Source organism: Ambystoma mexicanum, chromosome 9 (genome assembly GCF_040938575.1).
Source record: "Ambystoma mexicanum isolate Mex_15411 chromosome 9, UKY_AmexF1_1, whole genome shotgun sequence".
NCBI classification, from domain to species: domain Eukaryota; kingdom Metazoa; phylum Chordata; class Amphibia; order Caudata; family Ambystomatidae; genus Ambystoma; species Ambystoma mexicanum.
The window spans coordinates 893,630,491-893,651,589 of record NC_090931.1 but is presented as its reverse complement, the minus strand read 5'-3'; the positions used below and the strand labels follow the sequence as shown (position 1 = coordinate 893,651,589).

Sequence of the window (21,099 nt, the reverse complement as noted above, 5' to 3'; positions counted from 1 at the left end):
TACTGAAGTCTTCCAACACACTTTGCTCTTCACGTAAACCTGGATTCTAGTGGGTGTTGCAAAAATGTAACAGATTTCAAGCGGCTTATGGAATATCTCATTTTGGTAAGTGCATTCTACTTACGCACTAGTGTTTTGGGATATTGATTTTCTTTGAAATACTTGCTCACCAGAGTTTTCAAAACCTTTTGATGCTGACCGTGATCATCAGTAATGTGCTATCTAGTCTAACTTTAGGCAAATTAATAGACCCCAGCCAATTATTTGCCTAAATGTTCACAACATGGATGCTCCTCTCACTTAAGACCCCGAACACAGCCATAGCACTTCTGATAAAGAGACTATGCCATTCCATCGCCCTGATCCCCGCATGTAAACTATGGCTGGATCTGCGTTCTGACCCAGCACTGAAGTCTCTGTGGTCCAAGAATGCTGCCCAGTGTGATTTCCCTCAACGACACTGGAAGAGGGTCTACCAATTAAGAACTCTGGCTCATGAACCTCTGCCCCTTACTGCGGCCACATCACTGGTGGTAAGGAGGGGACTGGAATACTCCATATCCCCTCACTTCCCTTTGTATATTTTATTTTATTGAGCATTTGTTAGGGGCCTATACATCAGAATGGTGTTTCAAAGTGCCACAAGGCTAAATGGGAAGGGAACAGGGGAAAAATAACAATGGTAGAAACAGTAAAATACAGTCGTGGTCCTACGAGGATTCGTGGCATTCGGACATTTACAATTGATTACAATTAAAAATGTCCTCTCTTCACAATGGTTACTGGAAGCGAATTCTCATCTTCCACTTGGAAAGTGCCCAAAACCTGGGATTGCTACTGTCATGTTTTCTCCTGCGTATGGTGTTTTTGTTTAAAACACACTCCAATAAAGCAAACAAATACAAAGACTTAAGAAGCTCATGTCTGAATTCTTCAGGCAATCGGGCACTTCCTGAGAGCACAGTTTCTTTGCTGTTAAGCTCGTTTTTGGAGTGCCTGTCCTCCTCTCACCTTAGTTATTCTAAGGATTCACATGTGAACGATGTGTTATCACCCTTTGCCTCTTCATGTCGCTCTGACAGTCAGAAAAGATTTTGCATAGCAAAACAACTCCTCATTTGTCACGTGATGTGTCTATCTGTGTCCGTCCCTTTGAAAATATGTTTGTGCTGCTTCTTTGAGCCCAGTCTGGAGAGCTTTGTCTTGAGAATGCTGTATGATAAATTCTCTTCTCCTAAGCCCATACATCCCTAGTTGGGTTTATCAGCTATTCCCGTTTGCAAACGTGGACCAGGGAAACTCCCAGCTAGCCTCCCAGCCCCCAACATCCATCCTCCTTCCAACAATGTTGCCTGTAAATTCACAGTCGGTGTGCTAATTACTTTAGTAATCAGTCAACCTTCCTCCCAGTCAATATCGGTAGTATGATTATTCACCACCAAGATCACCAAATGGGCAGCCATCCCAACCACACCTACAATGCAAAGAAGTCATGTTTACCAGCCTCACCAAAATGGCCGTTCTTTTCACAGAGACTCAGCAAGATAGTTGCACACTCCACACACACAGCATTGACAGGGTTGTGGCATGAGGAGCAAGACCTAAGTTCATTGCTGCACGACCACTGTTGAAGCCATAGCTCAGATGAGTTCAGCCCTATTGCTGATGTGGATGGTTATTTGCTGTATTCGTTTTTTTTGAACTCCAGATAGTGGGGATACAAATTAGCTGCATAAATATGTCAGACAGTGACAAGCATGTGTAATAAATACATGGGCTCTTCTGGGCGTGTTAAGTGTTAAAAGTAGTAGCATTAATTGGGTAGGATCTCTAGTTGTCCTATGCCACGGTTGAAATAATCAACTTTTTTGTCTTAATCTTCCTCCCACTTCTAGTCGTATGTTAATAGACTGTACATGAATGTAAATGACGTGCTAACATGCACAACATGATTCGTGCTCCCTCAGTATATTTGCACATAGTAAGAGAGTGAATGAGTTGGATAGAAAGGTGGTCATTGGGTGATGCCATTGCTAACTTTAGAATTTGTAAGCTTGGAAGGTATTTTGCATGCAGATTACTGTTGGGCAGCAGAAGATAAAACATTTACATATGTTTATGTATGGGATTTATATAGTGTGAACTTGGCAAAGCAACTGTGCCCTGTACAGAAAAAAGTAAAATCATTGCAAAATGCCAGGGAGAGACCAGGAAGGTCAATCAATTTGGAGGGTTCATCCAATTGGGCTCGGTTCCCACATAAAATCTTTGTGGAGCTTGTATTCATATGTCATAACTATAGCATATATGCTATATGTCTATAGTATACAAAAGCTCAAACTTCAGCCTGGTGGTGGGAGGACGCAAACAATATTAACACTCCAATTAAATATTCCTCCCTTACTTTATGGGGGGGGATCCCTGTCCTGGGCCAACATCTATGTGATGTAGCCCCACCCTGTTCTGAAATTCTGGCTATCCCCTCCTAAACTATCTTTCGAGTGGATTGTGTCCTCCAACGTATTCCTCATCTTTGATGTTATTCCACCCAGCTCAGCTGCTTGGTAAAAAATAATTTGGCAGAAGGCGCCGTTCGTCGATGTCGTCGAGTCGATGGTCCCTCGAAGGCCTCCGTCGAGGGTGACGTCATCGGGTGTATAAGTAGCACGCACGGCGCCTGTTGGCCTCAGTTCCGTTTTTCCGCAGTGTACGTTGCTTCGGAGAATCGGCGCGCCTCGAGTTCTGTGAAGAAAGATAAATAAACGAAATATGTCTTCGTCATCGACGCCGACCACGACCCCGAAATCGGGTTTCAAGAAATGTAAATCGTGCAGCTCAAAAATATCGATTACCGATCCGCACCGAGAGTGTTTATGGTGCCTTGGAGAGGACCATGACATGGAAGCATGCATGAAGTGTCAATCGATGACGGGGAAAGCCTTACGAGAGAGGAGGGGAAAACTGCAGGTAGGTCGTAAATCCGACCGAAAAGCCTCTAGCGTTGAGTCGAGGTCCCGTGAGGAGAAATCTCCTCGACGCGAAAGGCACCGGTCGGGGTCCCTAAGCGATTCCCATTGCTCATCGTCTTCGACAAAAAAATCGAAGAAACAACGCCATAGATCCCCCTCCACTTCGTCTTCGGACGAATCCACAAAAATTATGAAATGTCCCACAAAACATTCACCAGCCGAAGAATGGGAAGCTTTTAGGATGAAAATGTTGGAGGTTTTTGACAAAGCGAAGCCTCGGTCCGCGCCTTCCTCGGAAGCCGGCCGGGAGCGCCATCGCTCCGAAACTCGCGCGCCCTCGAGCCCGGGTGATCGAAAGAGGAAGGCTAGAGAACCTTCTAGGACGTCGAGCGAAAAAAGCCGCTAGAGTCGAGTCGACCGATCGAGGTCACAGACACCGTCCGAGACCACAAAGACACCTCGAAGGGCAAGTCCTTGAAGGGTGCCTCGACGCCCTCTAAGTCGACGCCGTCGAAGTCGGATAATACGTCGAAGTTATCGACGCCTTTGTCGACATCGACGCCGAAGCCCTTGACGCCGAAACTTCCAGCTCAACAAGATCAGCTAGGAAGAGAGAAAGAAAAGGCAAAAGCACCTGGGTTGCATTCAGGACCCATTAGCACTCCTCCTATAGAAGGTTTTTAAGCCTTTACCTAGGAACGAGTTCTTCAAATCCTTGACCTCAATTTCTGAGGAACAAGAAAGATCTGATGAAGAAAATGTTCCATTTGGCCTTGAATTTGGTACTGCAAATGTTCCTGAATGCCTGATTTCAGAGGAAAGCAGGATGAAGGATTTGGTGGAATCGTTACACAATGCAAGTGGTATTGATACGTCCCCAGAGAACGAATTTGGTAGACCAGAGCCAGGTGAACATGCTAATCCATCATATCGTCAGTTAATGACTAAGGTTGTGGATTATTTGGGCTGGGCCAGGCCTACAGTCCAATTTGTCCAAGATGATCTTAGACATATTGGACCATGGTCCTACTGAAGACCCAATTCTACCTTTCCATGTGGCCTTACAAAATAGGGTGGCCAAAAATTGGGAGACACCGGATTCTATTCCTCCAGTGAATAAATCCCTTACCTCAAAATACCGCCCTGCCAGTAGCGACCCCAGCTATCTGTCTAAGCATCCCTCTCCAGAAAGTTTAGTTATACAGGCAGCCACAGCTTCAAACAAACTTGCGTACCCGTCTATCCCTCCAGACAGGGACGATAAGCATGTGGATGGCTAGGCAAGGAAGATATTTTCAGCCGGGAGCATGGCATTAAAATCAGCCAACTCCACCTGTGCCTTGGCAAAGTTTTCGTACACTCTTTGCGAATGTATTGCAATGGCGGCGGAGCACATACCAGAAGGGGAAGAAAGGGAAGGATTCCTAGCCATTGTTAGAGATGGAAAGGAAGCTATGCAGGAATCCCTTGAATCTGGTTTGGACACTGTTGATAGTGTGAGCAGGTCCATGGCCACTAGCACGGTAATGCGTAAATTTCCATGGTTAAGGAAGTCAGGTTTTGCACCGGACGTGCAGAACCGTCTTCTGAACATGTCCTTTGACGGGTCTCACCTTTTTGGCAGCAAGGCTGACGAGAGCCTTGAGAGGTTGCAGACCTCAAAGGCCGCTGCCAAATCGTTGGGAGCTGCTATCAGGCAACCTCAGTCCTTTCGTGCAACAAATCAATCTTGGAGGGGACAATCCTATCGTTACTACACCTCATATGGAAAGGCGAGAGGAATGGCCAGTCAAAGGGGCCAAAGAAAGGCCACTCGCGGTGGACGAACAAGACGTGCGAAGCCAGCTCCAGCTACAGCCTCTTTGCCATCAGCGACTGCAGCAACCGCCACAAAACCACTTTGAGGACTTGCATCACAAGACACCTGTAGGAGGCAGGCTGTCACAACATCTGCAAGAATGGCGAGCTATTACTTCAGATGTTTGGGCCTTAGAAATAATAGCCCAAGGTTACTGCCTTCCTTTTCTAACGCAACCTCAAAGCAATCCACCAGGGAGACGCCCGTTGAAGTCTTCGAATCCGCTCCTACAGCAGGAAGTGCTAACCCTGCTGGAGAAAGGTGCTATAGAACCAGTACCTGCAGCGGAAAGGAACAAGGGATGGTACTCGCCGTATTTTTTGATCCCCAAAAAGGACAGAGGATTGAGACCCATCTTGGACTTAAGAAACTTGAACAAGTTCCTCAGGAAGGACAAGTTCAAGATGGTTACCCTTTCTCAGATCCTTCAGGCCCTTCAACTTCAGGACTGGTTCGTGTCATTGGACCTCCAGGATGCTTATTTTCATGTGCTGATTCATCTCAAGCACAGAAAATACCTGAGGTTCGTGGTTGGCGACTCACACTATCAGTTTCAAGTCCTGCCATTTGGATTGACATCCGCCTGAGGGTCTTCACCAAGTTAATGGTAGTGGTAGCAGCACACCTCAGGAGAGGGGGGATTCATGTCTACCCCTACCTGGATGATTGGTTGATCACGGCGCGTTCTGCCGAACAAGCACTGGATCATCTGAAAGTCACCTGCCACTTCCTCCACAAACTGGGCTTCTCCCTCAATTTCAAGAGGTCGCAAATGACACCTTCCCAACAGCTTCAGTACATAGGAGCTGTATTAGACACATCCTTGGGAAAGAGCTCGCCTCCCAAGTCGAGGGCTCAAGACATTCTCCAGATGGTTTACAAATTCCAAAATGCCCAAAATCTTCTGGCTTACGACTTTTTAAGGTTGCTCGGCCTCATGGCAACCTGCCTCTTCCTGGTGCCAGAGGCACGCTTGAGGATGAGATCCCTCAGTGGGCGTTAAAGACTCAATGGTCCCAGTTCTCAGGTCAAATCACCGATCTTCTCCAGATTCCGAACAAGGTTCGACAGGATCTTCTATGGTGGACTTGTACAGAGAACATCCTAAAAGGAGAACCTTTTTGGCAACCATGGCCGGAGATCACAGTCGTGACGGATGCCTCACTCAAGGGGTGGGGAGCTCCCGCCAACGATCTGACAATCAGCGGTCGTTGGTCTCCATCGGAGTCCAAACTACACATCATTCTTTTGGAGCTGAGAGCAATCAGACTAGCGCTGAAGGCTTTCCTGCCATCTGTCAGAGGGAAGAATGTCCTGATAATGACAGACAACATAGTGGCCTTGCATTATCTAAACAAAAGAGGAGGTGTAGGTTCACTACCTCTGTGCAGAGAGGCAATGCAACTCTGGTATTGGGCAATTCAAGAAGGAATCTCTTTAACGGCAGTTCACCTAGCCGGGGAAGTGAATATGACGGCAGATGCTCTGAGCAGGCAGAGCACGGTGTCCCACGAATGGGAACTGGCTCATGAAGTCATTCTAGAGATCTTCGTTCTTTGTGGAACCCCTCAGGTAGACTTATTTGAGACCGGTACCAACCCAAAGTGCAAAATGTATTGCTCAAAGGAATTTCCCCCGGGAGGAGCCCTAGGGGACGCGTTCGTGGTGGAGTGGAATTTCCCACTACTGTATGCGTTCCCTCTGATTCCCGTCATTCCTCAGGTCAGCAGGAGGTTGAGACGGTTCCGGAGCTGCATGATCCTAATTGCCCCGGATTGGGCCAGGAGAACGTGGTACCCGGACCTGCTAGACATGTCCATCTGTCCTCCAATACGTCTTCCTCAGAGAGAGAAGCTCAGGTTCTCCACCCAGAGGTCAAAACGCTCAACCTTCATGCTTGATATCTGAAAGGCTGAGATACAGGGATTGGAACCTTCCAGATGACGTTATGGAGGTGTTGCTTTCGGCAAGAAGGCCAGCGACAAAGTCTCTATACTGTTGCCGTTGGAAAAAGTTTTGCAACTGGTGCAGAGAAAAGAATGTCGATCCTTTTCTATGTTCTATCCCGGAAGTACTATCTTGCCTTCTGACCCTAGCGCATAGAGGTCTGAATATTGGAACAATAAAAGGTTGCCTTGCGGCGCTTTCCATCTTCAAGCGCTCGTCGGAAGAATGCTCCTACTTCAAAATTCCTTTGATAATACAATTCTTAAAAGGACTCACTGTGTTTCCTCCTCACCCATTTCAAGTACCGATTTGGGATCTCAATTTGGTCTTAAAATTCTAAATGTGTGCTCCTTTTGAACCGCTGCACACGTGCCCATTGAGATTGCTAACATGAAAAACTGCTTTTCTAGTAGTTGCCTTAACATCTGCACGAAGAGTGAGCGAATTGCAGGCACTGTCTTCTGGGCCACCCTATACTGTGTTCCATAAGGACAGAGTTGTTTTGAAGGTCAAACCCTCTTTTTTTGCCAAAAGCGGTATCCGAGTTTCACTTAAATCAAAAAATTGTGTTACAGACTTTCTATCCTCCACCCCATCCTAGTAAGGAGGAGGAAAGACTCCACAGGTTGGATCCAAAAAGAGCTTTAAGCTTTTATATCTCTAGGCTTAGATTGGATAACCAACTCTTTATTGGCTGCACGGGAAAAAGATTGGGTCAATCAGTAACAAAACAGACCATATCATGTTGGATTGTCTTTTGCATTTCAGAATGCTACAGACTAGCGGGGAAAGACCCACCAGAAGGTTTAAGGGTTCATTCCACCAGGGGCATCGCCTCGTCTACAGCCCTGCAAAGAGGTGTTCCTATAAAGTCCATTTGTGAAGCAGCGACTTGTTCATCACTGCATACTTTTTCAAAATTCTACAAACTAGATGCTTCCCAATCTAAGGAGTTAAATTTTGGCAGAGCAGTTCTATACTCGGCCATCTGTAGATTTTTCCCGGGCTATTGCCACTCCAACTCTCGCAAGGCAAAATACCTGTCTACCGACACAGTCTGCATAGTGTAAATCAATAACAAAAGAGGGGGAAAAACAGAACTGAGGCCAACGGGCGCCGCTTGTGCTACTTATACACCCGTTGACGTCACCCTCGACGGAAGCCTTCAAGGGACCATCAACTCGACGACATCGACGCACGGTGCCCTCTGCCGAACAAAATTTTCAGAAGCAGCTGAGTTGGATGGAATAACATCAAAGATGAGGAATACGTTGGAGGAACATCCAATCGAAAGAACGTTACCAGTTGGTAAGTAACTTGTTCATCTCATTGTTTCACACACACACACGCCCAGACGTGTTCCTCCATCGCTTCTGGATAGCTAGCTACCCCGAATTTCACCAATGGGGCCTTTCACTCCTCTAAAATGCTGGTTGCCAGCTTCCCCAAAATGGCCAGCGTGATGACCAGCCTCATCAGGGTGGCCGGTCGACCTCAACGAGTTTACCTAGATTGTGGGGAGATGAGAGAACACCTCCCCCAACCTTATCTAGATTAGTTTTTTATTTTTTGTAGAGCATTCATTTGCAGAAGAACGATTTGAAGTACAGGGAGCGAACGAATCCACATCGGGTCACAGTGAAAGGCATATTGTTAGATGTGAAAAGATGTTACATTGGTATGTAACAAACCATATTTGAAATAAATTACAAATAAAGATAGATTGCAGGATATGTAACAGAAGCATTTACAGATGTTAGGATATGTACAATACAATTGGGGAGAAGCTAAAAACAAATGCATGTGGGGTACAGAGTATTTACGCAGCAGTTGGGAAGGAGGTCAGTTGTGAAGGGAAAGGCAGTTGCTGGCAGGCCAAAACCAGAAAGTAGTTTATTTGATGGCAGAAACGGTGGTAGACAGTCTCGGTCCTGCTTTCCACCCAAAGATTATTAGTGTTTAAATTAAAAAGGAACAAGGCCTTCACCACCATGTTTCATTCTACAGTAATTTTTAAGTGCAGAGCAAGTTCAGAGTTCCAGCTCGTAAATTCCTGGCAGGGGAGTGTTTATTGATGCTAGGTGACAGGACAGGGTAGCATGCCCGTTGTTGGCAAGACTCTTATGGATAATGCACAGTGATTTGTACATTACTCAGTGCTTTACAGGAAGTCATTTCTGGGCAGGCGTAATGGGTTTGAGGGGTTTGAGGGAGAAAATCTGTTTGGCAGCCTTATTTTGAAGCTCTTTCAGCATTCTGATGAATTATTTAAGCCCATCTAGATGGTATTACAATAGTCTAAACTTGAGAGTACAAGGGCTTGAGTGACATTCTTTTTTGTAACATGGTGAGGTAAGGGAGAATTGTATTTCATCATATGAAGCTGGAAATGAGTCTTCTTGAGCCGCAAGTCATGCTGACCCCCAATCTCTCAGATAGGTTTTCACCCGAACCTCATCAGATAGATAGTCGTATTTCTAAACCTTCTGGCATGCTGCTATGTACCAGTTCTTTTCTCACTCGTGTTTCAAGGGCTCATCCCCTACAAAGCTGCAGAGATCGATGCTGCTTGTCATGATCCTACAATTGTCAACAAATAAGATGGTTAATTTTCCCCAATATTTGATAATGCTCGTTTTTGAGTGGCAGAGCAAACATGTAGGCTGTTACAGCACCCCAAACATCCTTATACTTAAAAACAGTGTTACGTTTTCAAATACAAAGTAACAGAAAAGTAATTGCTGTACATCAAAACTAGTGCACTCTTTATCAAATCTCGCAACGTGTTCGTTTTAACAAAGCATTCGTTACCAGCACAGCACTGTACTCCATCTACTTTTCCTTTGGGCTTGTCGAGTTCATATAAAAGTAGAGGAGGAAAGAGCGGGAGAGACGCACAACTATCCTAAACGGTTCCTTGTCCTGTGGCTTTAAACAGCTAACCACCCCTGCCCCCCCCCTCCCCCCATTCAGGCATGCTCGAGTCTGGCTCTCTATTTATGTTTGCTTCAGACAGCTAGTGGTTGATGACGAATTATTGACGCAAGACCTACTCCACACTGCATGCCTGAAATTAATCAGGACGAGGAATTCTTTTCATGCAACTTATTGGGAGGCCTCTGAGCTGTCCAAGGGCTGCAAATGGAAAACAGAAATGCTTGGCGGAAAAAGAGAAGCCTGCCAGTTCAAGGCAAGCGCTACTGGGCTGCTGTGTAGCTTGGCCAGGGCTGGCGTTTGGTATTTCGGAGGGCCAATACCTGCGGTGCACGTTTGGATCTGGTCAAGTCTGCATGTCTGTCTAGCGAGACATGTGAAGGTCGGGATGCCCTGTGTACGAATCGCCTATGTTTCTGAACAGTAAGTGAGGCTCTCCGAAAGCTGTTCAGTTGATTACATGGCTGCATGTTTGTTCAGGGAACTGTGCTAGCAGTCGTGTCCAGGTGCTGGTACGGGCAGCTGCTCCCGGCTCAGCCTTGTGTCGACCTGTGCAGACACAGCTTCTTGTGGTGTTGCTGTCTACTTGTCCAAGCATTAGTGCAAGCTTGTGCATGTGTACGCATGCTTAGGGTCTTGCACAAGTTTGTTCATGTTCTTTGTGTACCCCATATTGTAGAAAGGTGAGGAGTAAAGGGGTCTGTGAGATGGGTTTAAGGGGAAAGTGGCAGAGAAGGGGCCAGCAGGGTACAGCGCATGGACGGCAACTTATGTGGCTGTGTAAGGGCTGCGGCTGAGAGTTGAGTGGGAACCTGCCAAATTGCCCACTGGAAAATGGAATTAAGAGAAGAATGGGTTTGCTCTCAAACTGCGCACACACATAAGATAGCAAGCATAATGCTCCAGTCCCTCGCATAGCTGTGAACGCGCTGCAATACAATAATTTACAGATACGTCCTTCGTGCAACTGCAAAGTAATGGGAGCCCACGTCTAATTTGCCTAAACATTTAGTCTCAACCACTGTACCTAGACTTTATACAAGCCAAGATTAAGCCTCAGTAGAAGAGCTGGAAGCTCGCAACACGTGTCAGGCTGCAACGGCACTGATTAAAACCACTTAATTAATCTGCATTATGCTTGCTATCTTTTGTGTGTGCGCAGTTTGAGAGCAAACCCATTCGTCTGTGAGATGGGCTTCATTTGCAAAATGGCGAGGGGTAAGCAAATTGTGTGCGGTTAACCTAGAGCGTGAGCTGTGAGTGCGAGTCTGTCACTCAGTTTAAGTGAGCTGGGTAGATGTGTAATGGGCTCATGGTGTGGGTTGGTGGTTAAGAAGTGGATTTGTGTGTGTGTGTTTATGTGTGTGATTGCTTTAATGTGATCATGTGTGGCTCAAATGGGGCTTGGTGGGTAGGGTACTGTGTCAATGGAATGTCGAAGTATATTTAGTCTGAGGGCGTTATGGAGTGAAAGATGTTTGGGAGAGCTGGGTGAGGGATAATTGAACCGTGGTAACGGCTCAGTGTACACTTGTAACTGATTATTCACCCCTGATTAGGCCATTTATTGAAATCTGAAAGCTTTCTCTGGTTACTAGCTTTGTAATACTTAAATAACATTTAAACTCAATTGTTAATATAGTTATCATTCTGTGCTTAGCAGCCGGAGGTTACTTTGCATTGCTGTTGTTCTTGTGACTCCTGAATTCTGTAGTGGGCCACTGCATTTACTTACTATAGTGACATTAGGTGCCTGGGATATATGTTCACGGTACACAGAGTCCGCCGCTGCTGTGGAAAGTTCACAATGTTTGCACTGTGAGCAGAACATGTAGAATTTAAGTAATGCTGCCTTTCAAGTAAAGTATAGTCCCATTCTTTGATGTGTGCAATAACGTTGCTTTCCATGTGTACAAGATTCCAGATCATCCTAAAACTGACGACCCCTTGCCGTTCTGAAACTCAGTATGTGTTTTCGTGCACCCAATCTCAAAGATTACTAAATGCTTATGCCTTCCTTAACATGCACAGCTCATATGTTCTTCCTCTGGGCAATAACATAAGGCAGTATGTAATGTAATGGGCATTTTTACTGTGCCTATTAACATCATGGTAGTCTCCCGGCCCAGAGGAATTGTCAGAGTGTATATTCCATTTTGTGTCAAAGCCTGTAGAGCTGAGGTGCCGATCACGAGATGTATTCTAGTTGGAAAATCTGAATCCATCAATCAGGTGTGCTCAGATGGAATGCAGTTGGTTGAGTGATGGGCTAGATATGTATTTAACCAATCCAATATTTCTTTGGAGTACAGTTGGGTTGGATGTTCTTAAACCCCCCCTATCAATACAATGGGGATATACTCTAGGATCACTGAGGCATTTGCAGTTAATGCCTCTCTGAAGCAACTGTGTAGAAGAGAAATGCTGAGGTTGGCTTAGGGGGAGATGGATACTGACTGGTCCAACCGGAGTGCTACACTTGTGTTGCCACAGTCCTATTGGTCGATCCGTGTACATTTATAAGCCTGAAGTGGTAGTGGGATTGGATTTGTTAATGACCTCGTTTGTAAGTTCCTGGTGGACTATCCCTCCCCATAATATCCTCTGTATTGCAGTTGCCTCCTTGCATTAAAGATTGTCAGCAAAGTGGGTGGCCACAGTCTTTGATATCTCCCATTTTGTATCGCATGAACCATGGGGAGTACTCCTTCTGCGGCTCAGGATTTCCTGTATTAAAATGTTTCGTTATTCAAAGTTGGGCTGGAAAACAAGCACTTGCCATAACATTTCCGAAGTAATCAATTAGCTGTGGAATAGTAAAGCACAGTGAAGCTTTTGATTACTTAAAGGCCGTAAGAGGATTAAGTATGGAAATGATGTATTAGGAGGAACACTGATGGCGTTTATAGAGCATCGATAGAAAGTAGGAATCCTACTGGGAGAAAAGTCATGCTATCAGAAAGTCAGGTAAGTATTTTAAGTGGCATTAAACCTGCATATGATGGGGCAGGTAAGTGCTTCCTGTGAAGTTATTGTAAACAAGACTGGGTTACCATTACTACTTAATAGGGTAGCAGTTTCCGCAGTGGCAGCTTGTAGGCCATGCAGTGCTCTTTCATTTATTTAGCTTTACTTTTGAGCATTTCCAAAATAAAATGAAGTCCACAAGTGTAGGAAGAGTGTAATTGAAATTGCCCAAGAGCTCCTTACGTAGAGTGTGTACGCTGCATATTGCTACCAATGCTGCAGATGATCAAGATCGTCTACATGTACACAGTATTCGGCTGTAGTGCAAAAAGAGATTGGAGGACTTAACAATGAGCAGAGTAAGGCACTGGTAAAATAATGTTTTCAGTTGTTCATTTAAATGTTTCTGAAGATTAGTGGAGTAAGAATGGTACTAGTGTTAGTTCAAAAAATCACTTTAGTCTAGTAACCCAAAAATCTGTGGTTATCCTGAAAACCAATCATGGGAGTGTTGGCCGGTGCTAAATCGGTAACAAGTTATGATGGAATAATCAGTATATTCTGTATTATGTGTAATCAGATCAAAGTTAGCATGAAAGGAATAGAATAGGAATAATCCCATTTCTAAGTGTGTGTCAGAGAGGCTGGGGATATGATTGAAGTGTGAATGGTTCTCTAGGTTATCTGGGGCATCCCTTCAAAATAATGCATACAATTATTAACCTTACGAATGCAAAGGTGCTTTTACAACCTCTGATTGTTTCTGCAAATGTTTGCAATGATTTGCAAACATGACGACCACACTTACCTCTCGTGAATATTATGATGTATAGTCCTAATTGGATATAGAAGACTCCTTTTTATCATGTATATCCATCATTACAACAAGAAAGGAGTGCGTGACAGTCGGGCTCCTATCCCTTTCCCAAGACATGTAGAGGACTATGCAGCCCAACAAAGTAAACTGGTTTACAATTGCCATGCTGCTAGAGAATGGAGTCACCTGGAACCAATACAAGTGGTGAGTTGCATAGTCCACCTACTAATCCATGCCTCCTCTCTGACAGATGGTCAGAGTCCAGAGCATCTGTGCCCGACTGACCATATACATTCACTAAACACATGTCGTCTCCCTAACACCTCTGCTGTTTCACTCTGTTGTTGAGGCCCCTCACATTCTATATAAGCAGCAGTATCACCTTGTCATGTGCCTGTGTGGGAAGGGATCCATGCTGGTAGCCATTTTTTTTAACTTCAATTTTTATTAGCATTTTGTAAGAATTGTAACAGTAGCAATTGGCACAGCCTCTTAACTGACTCAATGAGCCTCAACTTCCCCCCCGTCCCTCTTCCCACCCTCCACCGGATGACACAGTAGGTAGAATCCTGGCCTTGGCAGTTTCTATTACTGTCTGTTGACAAGAATACGCATGCATGCGCTGTGTTCTCTCCTGGTGCTTGGGTTTTTTGCTTAGTGCTTTATCTCAGCAGTCACTTTAAACTGTTAGACTTGTGCTGGGTTGAGGCTCCCTTCCCTCCAATTATGTCCTTCTCCTGCCTGACTCCTTCGTCTGAGTCTCCCTCTCTCCCTCCCCCTTTCCGACCCTATTCCTGTAGCAGTGTCCAGTTTTCAGTGCACTTTAATCTCCAGGATTGCTTCACCCCGTCCCAATTCGTTCTGAAGGTTTCCGAATCATCATTGACCATCGCTGTCAATTTGTCCATAAAGAACATGTGTTTGTTTATTCTGCCATTCCTTTTTACTGGGGATGTTTGCGCTTCTCCAATTTTGTACTAGGGCTACCCTCCCGGCACGTAGCATTGTTTCCCACATGCTGGGGTCTCTATACACATCAGAATCCTTCTGTGGGAGGCAGAGTAACATGGTTAGCAGTCGTGTGGTAACAGTTCCCCAGTAACCTCTTCCATCCATCCCCTCAAGTGCCCCCAGTACCTCTGAATCAACGGACAGTGCCACCACATGTGCTCCCTTGTCCCCACCTGGCTACATCCCCTTTGCACTTTGGGGAGACCCTTGCAAACATCCTTGATAGCTTTAGCAGGTCTCTGTGCCATCCCTGTAAAACATTTAAGTTGTGTTCCATGTCCGCAGTGAACAGGTTCCATGCCTCTTCAGTGAGAACCTCCCCCGCCAATTCGTCCCAGTAGTGCCGGAACCCACTCCTTTCTATGAGGTTATTAGTATTCAGTATTTTATACAATTTGGATACCATGCCTGTCCTAGAGCTGGTCGCATCTAATGCCTTCTGGAAGGGAGTTAGTAGTCTCGTGAGCTTTTGTCCCCGTTGTTGGTCACACACCATGCCCTTTAACCAGAGGTATTCAAATATAGTAATCATTCCCGGGCCCAGTGTCTCAGCTTCTTCGTCGTATGACAGGAACTCGTCCTCCCTGAACAGTTGGCCCACCCTTTCCATGCCTCTGTCCGACCAGTGCTGTGCTTTTCTGAATCCCATGCTCCCCAACCTGATCACTGGGCCCCACAGGGAGACCATCGGTGAGGTCCATGTCGTAAGATGCTCTGTGTGTTTCCCTTCCCTCCAAATTCACCAAATACCCCTAGGGACGGGTGGTGTAGACTTTTTCCCGGGATGGACCTTTGTGGTGCCCATAGGAGATACTGCACCTTAAAGGGTTGTGCATCCATGTCTACCAAATAGGTCCAGTATGTGTTTTTTGTTGTCTTGCATAAGTTCAAGGAGTACATGTAATTGGGCCGCCCAGAAATGGAGACGGAAGAAGAGTGAGTGTCACTCTCTTGATCTTCAGGGTTTTTCCCTGCCATATGAAGGCTTGTATCGCTTTCTGGAAATCACTAAAGGTCCTGTCAGAGACTCGCGAGGGGAGGGACGTAAAGAGATAAAGGAGTCTCGGTAAGATGTTAATTTTTACTGCCGTCATGGGACCGTACAAAGACGAGATCAGGTTGCCCAATCTAACCAGATCTGTCTTCACCTCAGCCGTTATAGGATCATAGTTGGCCGGTGTCATTTTCGCGAAGTCTCCTTAAGGTGTATGCCCAAGTAGCGGGCCTTCTCTACGTTTATCCCAAGGGACTTGTTTAAGGGGTCGAGTGTTGGGTCCTGCGCCCTGATTGGGAGAAGAGTGGATTTTGATTTATTAATTTTCTGCCCAGAGAATTCCCCAAAGGTTTCAATTAACGAAAGTAACGGGGGGCGTGATTGGTGCGGGTTCACCAGATGTCTGCGAATAAGGAGAACTTGAATTCTATCTCACCCCTCTGTATCCCCCTGATGTCCAGGTGCAGTCTCACGGCTATGGCGAAGGGCTACATCGTTAGGGCATATATTAATGGGGAGAGAGGGCACCCCTGCCTTGTACCCCTCAAAAGGGTGAACGGGGCCGAGAGTTCTCCGTTAACCTGCACCTTTCCCTTGGGGGCACTGTACAGGGCTGCTATCCACTTCTGCATGTGTTCCCCAAAGCTCATCTTTTGGAGGAGTTGCTTCATGCACTGCCACTCAACTCTGTTGAAAGCCTTTTCTGAATCTATAGATAGCAGGCACGCATCGAGGTCCGACTCTTGCGCGTAGTGGATCAAATTTATCGTCTTCCGGATGTTAGCCAACCCTTGTCGCTCCCTTATGAACCCCACCTGATCCCCGTGGATTAATATAGGCATGATTCCCTCCATTCTTTTACCAAGTATTTTCGCAAGGGTTTTTACATCCGTGTTCAATAGTGATATCGGTCTGTAGGAGGAACATTCGGTTGGGTCCTTTCCTTCTTTGGGTATGACCACTATGATTGCCCCCATCATGGTTTTGGGCAGAATGCCGCCCGCCAGGACTGCATTAAATACCTTGGCTGGGTGGGGTGGGGGCCAGTAAAGAGCAATACATTTTAAAGAATTATACGGTAAATCAGTCTTCCCCTGGAGAGGTGCCTCCTTTCCTTCCCTTGATTGCCTTTACTATTTCCTCTTCCTCTATCGGGGCCTCTAGGTTTTCCGATACCTCCCTCGCCAAGCCCGGGAGTGGGATCTTCTTGAGGAATTCCTCAATCTGTGTGTCTTCCCCCGCATATTCCAACTTGTACTATTTCTCGTAGTACTTTTGAAGGGCCATCCCTATACTCTGGGTATCATAACTCAATTTCCTGGTTTCTGATTTAGTGGCTCTCCCCATCTTGCTTTTCTGGGCCTCCCTGAGCTTCCAAGCCAGAATCCTATCCGCTCTATCCCCCTTTTCGTAATATCTTTGTTTGAGGAACTGGAGCGTTTTGTCTAACAGAAGTTCTTTTAACTGGGATTTATACTGCTCGAGGGCTGTCACCTGTTCCGGGGAGATATGACTGACCAGGGTGTGGGGGGCTCTGTCCCTTAACGGCCCAGTCTGGAGGAGCAGAACGTTCAGGCTGCCATTGCCTGTCCGCCCACTGGTGGCCTCCTGGTAGCCATTGTTAATACACCAAGGTTTGCCAGTACCAAGTGTTCAAACAGTTCAAACAGTCTGCATCTAAGCGGTTGTTTGTTCATATACAACAGTTTGTTCACCCTCCTCCCACACATGCCTTGAGAACAGTTAGGTTTTCCATCACCTAATCCACCTGCTTCCTGCCACTCCTTTTCCCTTCTATTCTGTGCCCCCATTTTGGTAAGGAATCCCCTTATTGTTGCCTTAAAGGCGTCCTATACGATATGTGGGCTGACCTCCCTATTATCATTCAGGGCAAAGTATTCCACTATGTTGTCTAAGATCATTATCGCCGTCACCTTGTCTTTGAGAAGGGCATCGTTGCACTTCCATCTCCCCCTCCTCTGTCTACCCCACCCTCCCAATAGTGTGATCCTCACTAGATCGTGGTCAGACCAGGGGGCTGGGTCCACCCTGTGGTCTGTCACATAGGGAAGTAGTGTGTTGGCAATCGGGATGTAATCGATCCTGCAGCCCAATTACCGATTAACCCTGCAGAAGCATTGTGACGTTTTGTCATCAGGCATCTGTGGTGCATGAGGTCTCATTTTCTTTCTGTCCCTCGAGGGATCTAAGACCATATTGAAATCCCCTGCCACTATTAAGGTACCATAGACTACTGCCAGAGTCAACAGGGTTCCTTGGATTGTGCCCTTCACAAATAGGTATCGGCCTTCCGGGTCCTTAAGTGGGGTCTCTATTATAAAAGCTGTCTTTTTCTAGTAGTATCGCCACTCCTCTCTTTTTAGTCTTATGAGAGCCGCATAGGAACTCCCCTATCCTTCCCCTCCTCCACCTCCTCCCACCTCCTCCCACACATGGAGGGTTCTTCACCCCTGGCCCAGTGCGTCTCTTGTAGAAATAGGATATCCAAGCTTGCCCTGCAGAACTCCCTACAGATCAGGGTTCTCTTAGTGCGGGTGTTCAGCCCTCTAACATTGAGGGAGCCCACCTCCAGCACCGGGAGTTGATCAACCATTATTACAGACAGTGTTTCCCATGGGCCGATTTCCCAGAGCACCAGTTAATCTTATTTCCCGTCACCCTCGGTCCTCATTAGATAGAGGGACCTTGATCAGCCATGGTCCTTTGCAAATTGATTCCCCCCTTTCTGCCCCCTTTCTCCTCCCTCCTCTGGATTGATCTCGAACCCCTCTCCCCCCTTCCTCCCACCCACTGGGTGAGGCACGTCCCCAACTGCCCCCCATCTGTCTCCCAGTTCCCTCAATGTAAACTTCCCCTGTCCCCCCTTCCCGGCACCCGGCCATACAGTGCGACCATCCCTGGTACTCGGCCGGACCACCAACTTGCTCACCCTGCCGGGCTGCTAAATAAACCACTATTTCTGTGGAGCCCCCTTCCCGCCCAAGCTCCCCACCTGAAGGATCCCCCTTACTTGCTGTTCTTCAGGAGCATTCTTTTTACTGCTCCCCACCGCCCGAACTTGTCCTCCCAGGCCCGTCCATCTTCTCTCATCCCCCTGGGCTCCCCCGGTCTCTGTCTCTCACCGGGGAGGGGGTGTTCAATTTCTTCATTTTTCTGGAGCCCGGTATCTTCCTCCTGGCTCTCGGTCTCCCTGTCCCAGATGCTCCTGGTGCTGCATCCCCTGTCGGGCCTCTCTGGGATTTCCGGTCTTCTACTTAGTCCTGGATCGCTCCTCTGTCGGCCGTGATCAGGGTTGTTCTTTGCACCATATATTCGAATGATTGGAAGGTGGGTACTCCCATCTGTAGCTCACTCCCTTTCCCGCAGGCATTGGGTTAGGGGTCGGCACAGCCTCCGCTTAGCCAAGGTGTATGCGGAGAGATGTTGGAAGATCGTAATCTTCGCGTTGTTGTACGTGATGTCCTGCGCCCTTCTGGCCTCCTCCAACACCTTTGTTTTTTCAGTGTAATAGTGGAACCGGACCAAGATGGAGCGGGGACCTCCTGCTCTGCCCCCGGCCTGTGCGCTCTGTCTATGGTGGGATCCGTGGTTGATTCATTCCAAAAGAGGAGACCGATTATGTCCCTAACCATTCTCTGTATGTCTTTTTCCGTCTCCCCTTCCCTCTCAGGTACACCAAAGAAACGGAAGTTGTTCCTCCACTCTGTTTTCAAAGTCATCCATTTGCCGGGCCCTCTCCTCATCTCTTTTCTTTAATGCTGTTAGTCTCAGGTCGGTCTGCATTTCCTGGATAGCGCACGTCGACTGGTTGGTCTCATGCTGGGTCAGTCTGTGCTCCACTTTGTCCACCCTCTGGTCCATTTTCTCAAAATGTTGGGCTGTGTCTGACCGCATGTCTGTTATTTCCCGCAGCACTGAAGCAAAGCCTCTTTCCATAGCTGAGGCTCTTTCAGTCGTCCCTCCCGACTGTTATATCTTGCTTTTCATGTCTGAGTTGTCTCGGGTTCCCGTTACCTCCTGGAATCGATAAAGTTGCAGGGCTGCCTTGCAGCTCATGTAACCTCTCCGTGTAGCGTGGTGGCGAGAGGGTGACTATCCGAGCGATTCTGCTGCGTTCCTCCCAGGTTCGGTACTGGGTTCCGCTACCAATGACTGCTGGTTCTATAACTTTGTCTTTTGGGGTAAGGGGGGAGGTCAGGGTGTGTCTCTCTAGTGTTTCGCACCCCAGGCATATGCACCTGTGGAGTTGTCCGGGGGTTGGTGCTCTTGTGCTTGAAGTCCGGTGCGTCTCTAGGAAGGGGCTTCTGGGCGGGCACACGCCCCGGACTGTGGTCCGGGGGCCACCACCCTTGGTTGTTTCGAGCTTTGGCAGATCGTCACTGTGGCCCCCATGCCCCTCGTGGGTCTCCTCACCTGCCTGGGCAGTCCATTCGTGTGCTCCAGGCTTCTCTGGGCGGGCACACGCCCTGAGCACGGGTCCAGGGGCCACCACCCAGGTTGGTCCAGGCTTTGTTTTTTTTTCTCCACTTATTTGCTTCCCCAAGATCCGTGGGGTCTCGGGCCGCCTCAGCCATTGCCCCCTTCTAAGGGGGTTCTTTCAATGGGCGTTGTACCCCTCTCGCTCTCCTCCTCTCTGGGCCCTGTTGCCAGGGGTCTCCCAGCCTCTCCTTACTGGGGTAATCCACTGGTCGTCCGCCGCCCTCTGTCCGTATCCACCACCTGATTGTGCAGGGGGAGGGTATTTTATCACCTATGGACTCAGAGCTTGATATGTCCAGGACGGTTTTTGCTCTGAGGGGAAGGGAAGAGTCACTCTCAACCCCCCCCCCCCGTCTCAGTTGTGGCTTCTCTGCGGGGCGCTCCCCAGTTGGTAGCTCAGGAGTCTGTACGGCAAAGGAGTGCAAGCCCCGCTCTCTGTTATCGTTGGATCACTCCCCTGGATTAGCGGTGGGTGACCCTTTTTGGGCAGTATGGTCATTCCCCCTCGTGGGGTACTTACTATGTTAGCCGGGGAGGAGGCAGCCCACTGCGACCGTGGCCGCCTCACCCCTCCTCCCCTGCCTTGTCCCAGTCTGTATGATGTTGCGTGGGGTCTCTCCCGGTGCTGAGTCCTGCCCCCTGGCCTGCCACATGCCGTTCTCCTGGTTACCTCTCTCCTCACTCAAGCCCGGTCTCAGGCTGGGGGTGGCAACAATTCCCTGCAGCGCCCCCCGCCCTATTCCGCTGGCTCCTCCTTCGGCGAGTGCCGTGGACCGGGGAGAGTGTTCTCGAGGCGCGGGTTGGCCTGTGCCTCGACTTCGTCACTGGAACCTTACAGCCTCGTTCGCTGCAGTACCTTTTGTTGCCAGACCCTGCACCACTCACTGCGGGCGGTCAGGTGCCACCATCAGGCAGTAGTCCTCACAATGGGGCACCGCCTCCCTGCCGCTGTGTGGCCTCTTCCTTTCACTCCGCAGCTCTGTCCGAGGCTGTTCCCGCAAGCTCCGGCTTCCCACTGACGGGTGTCAGCGGGGCTCGTTCTCTGTGATGCGGTGGCCCGAGCGTCAGGTTTGCTCTCAGGGGGCACCTGAGGCATTGGGGC

The 21,099-nt window shown here is 47.8% G+C and overlaps 1 protein-coding gene across 4 annotated transcripts in view; it reads left to right on the top strand.

The window, feature by feature from the left end:
• The window catches only part of HDAC4 (histone deacetylase 4), a 2,586,716-nt gene that overhangs the window by 710,108 nt on the left and 1,855,509 nt on the right, over window positions 1-21,099 (top strand). Inside the window, exon 1 of one of the 4 annotated variants that reach the window (XM_069616019.1) lies at window positions 9,988-10,131. The exons of the other annotated variants lie outside the window; for them this stretch is intronic. Within the exon in view, the coding sequence (XP_069472120.1) occupies window positions 10,119-10,131 (13 nt within the window). The 5' untranslated portion in view covers window positions 9,988-10,118. Of the gene's footprint in view, window positions 1-9,987; window positions 10,132-21,099 lie in introns of those variants that run through there. 4 annotated transcript variants of the gene reach the window in all.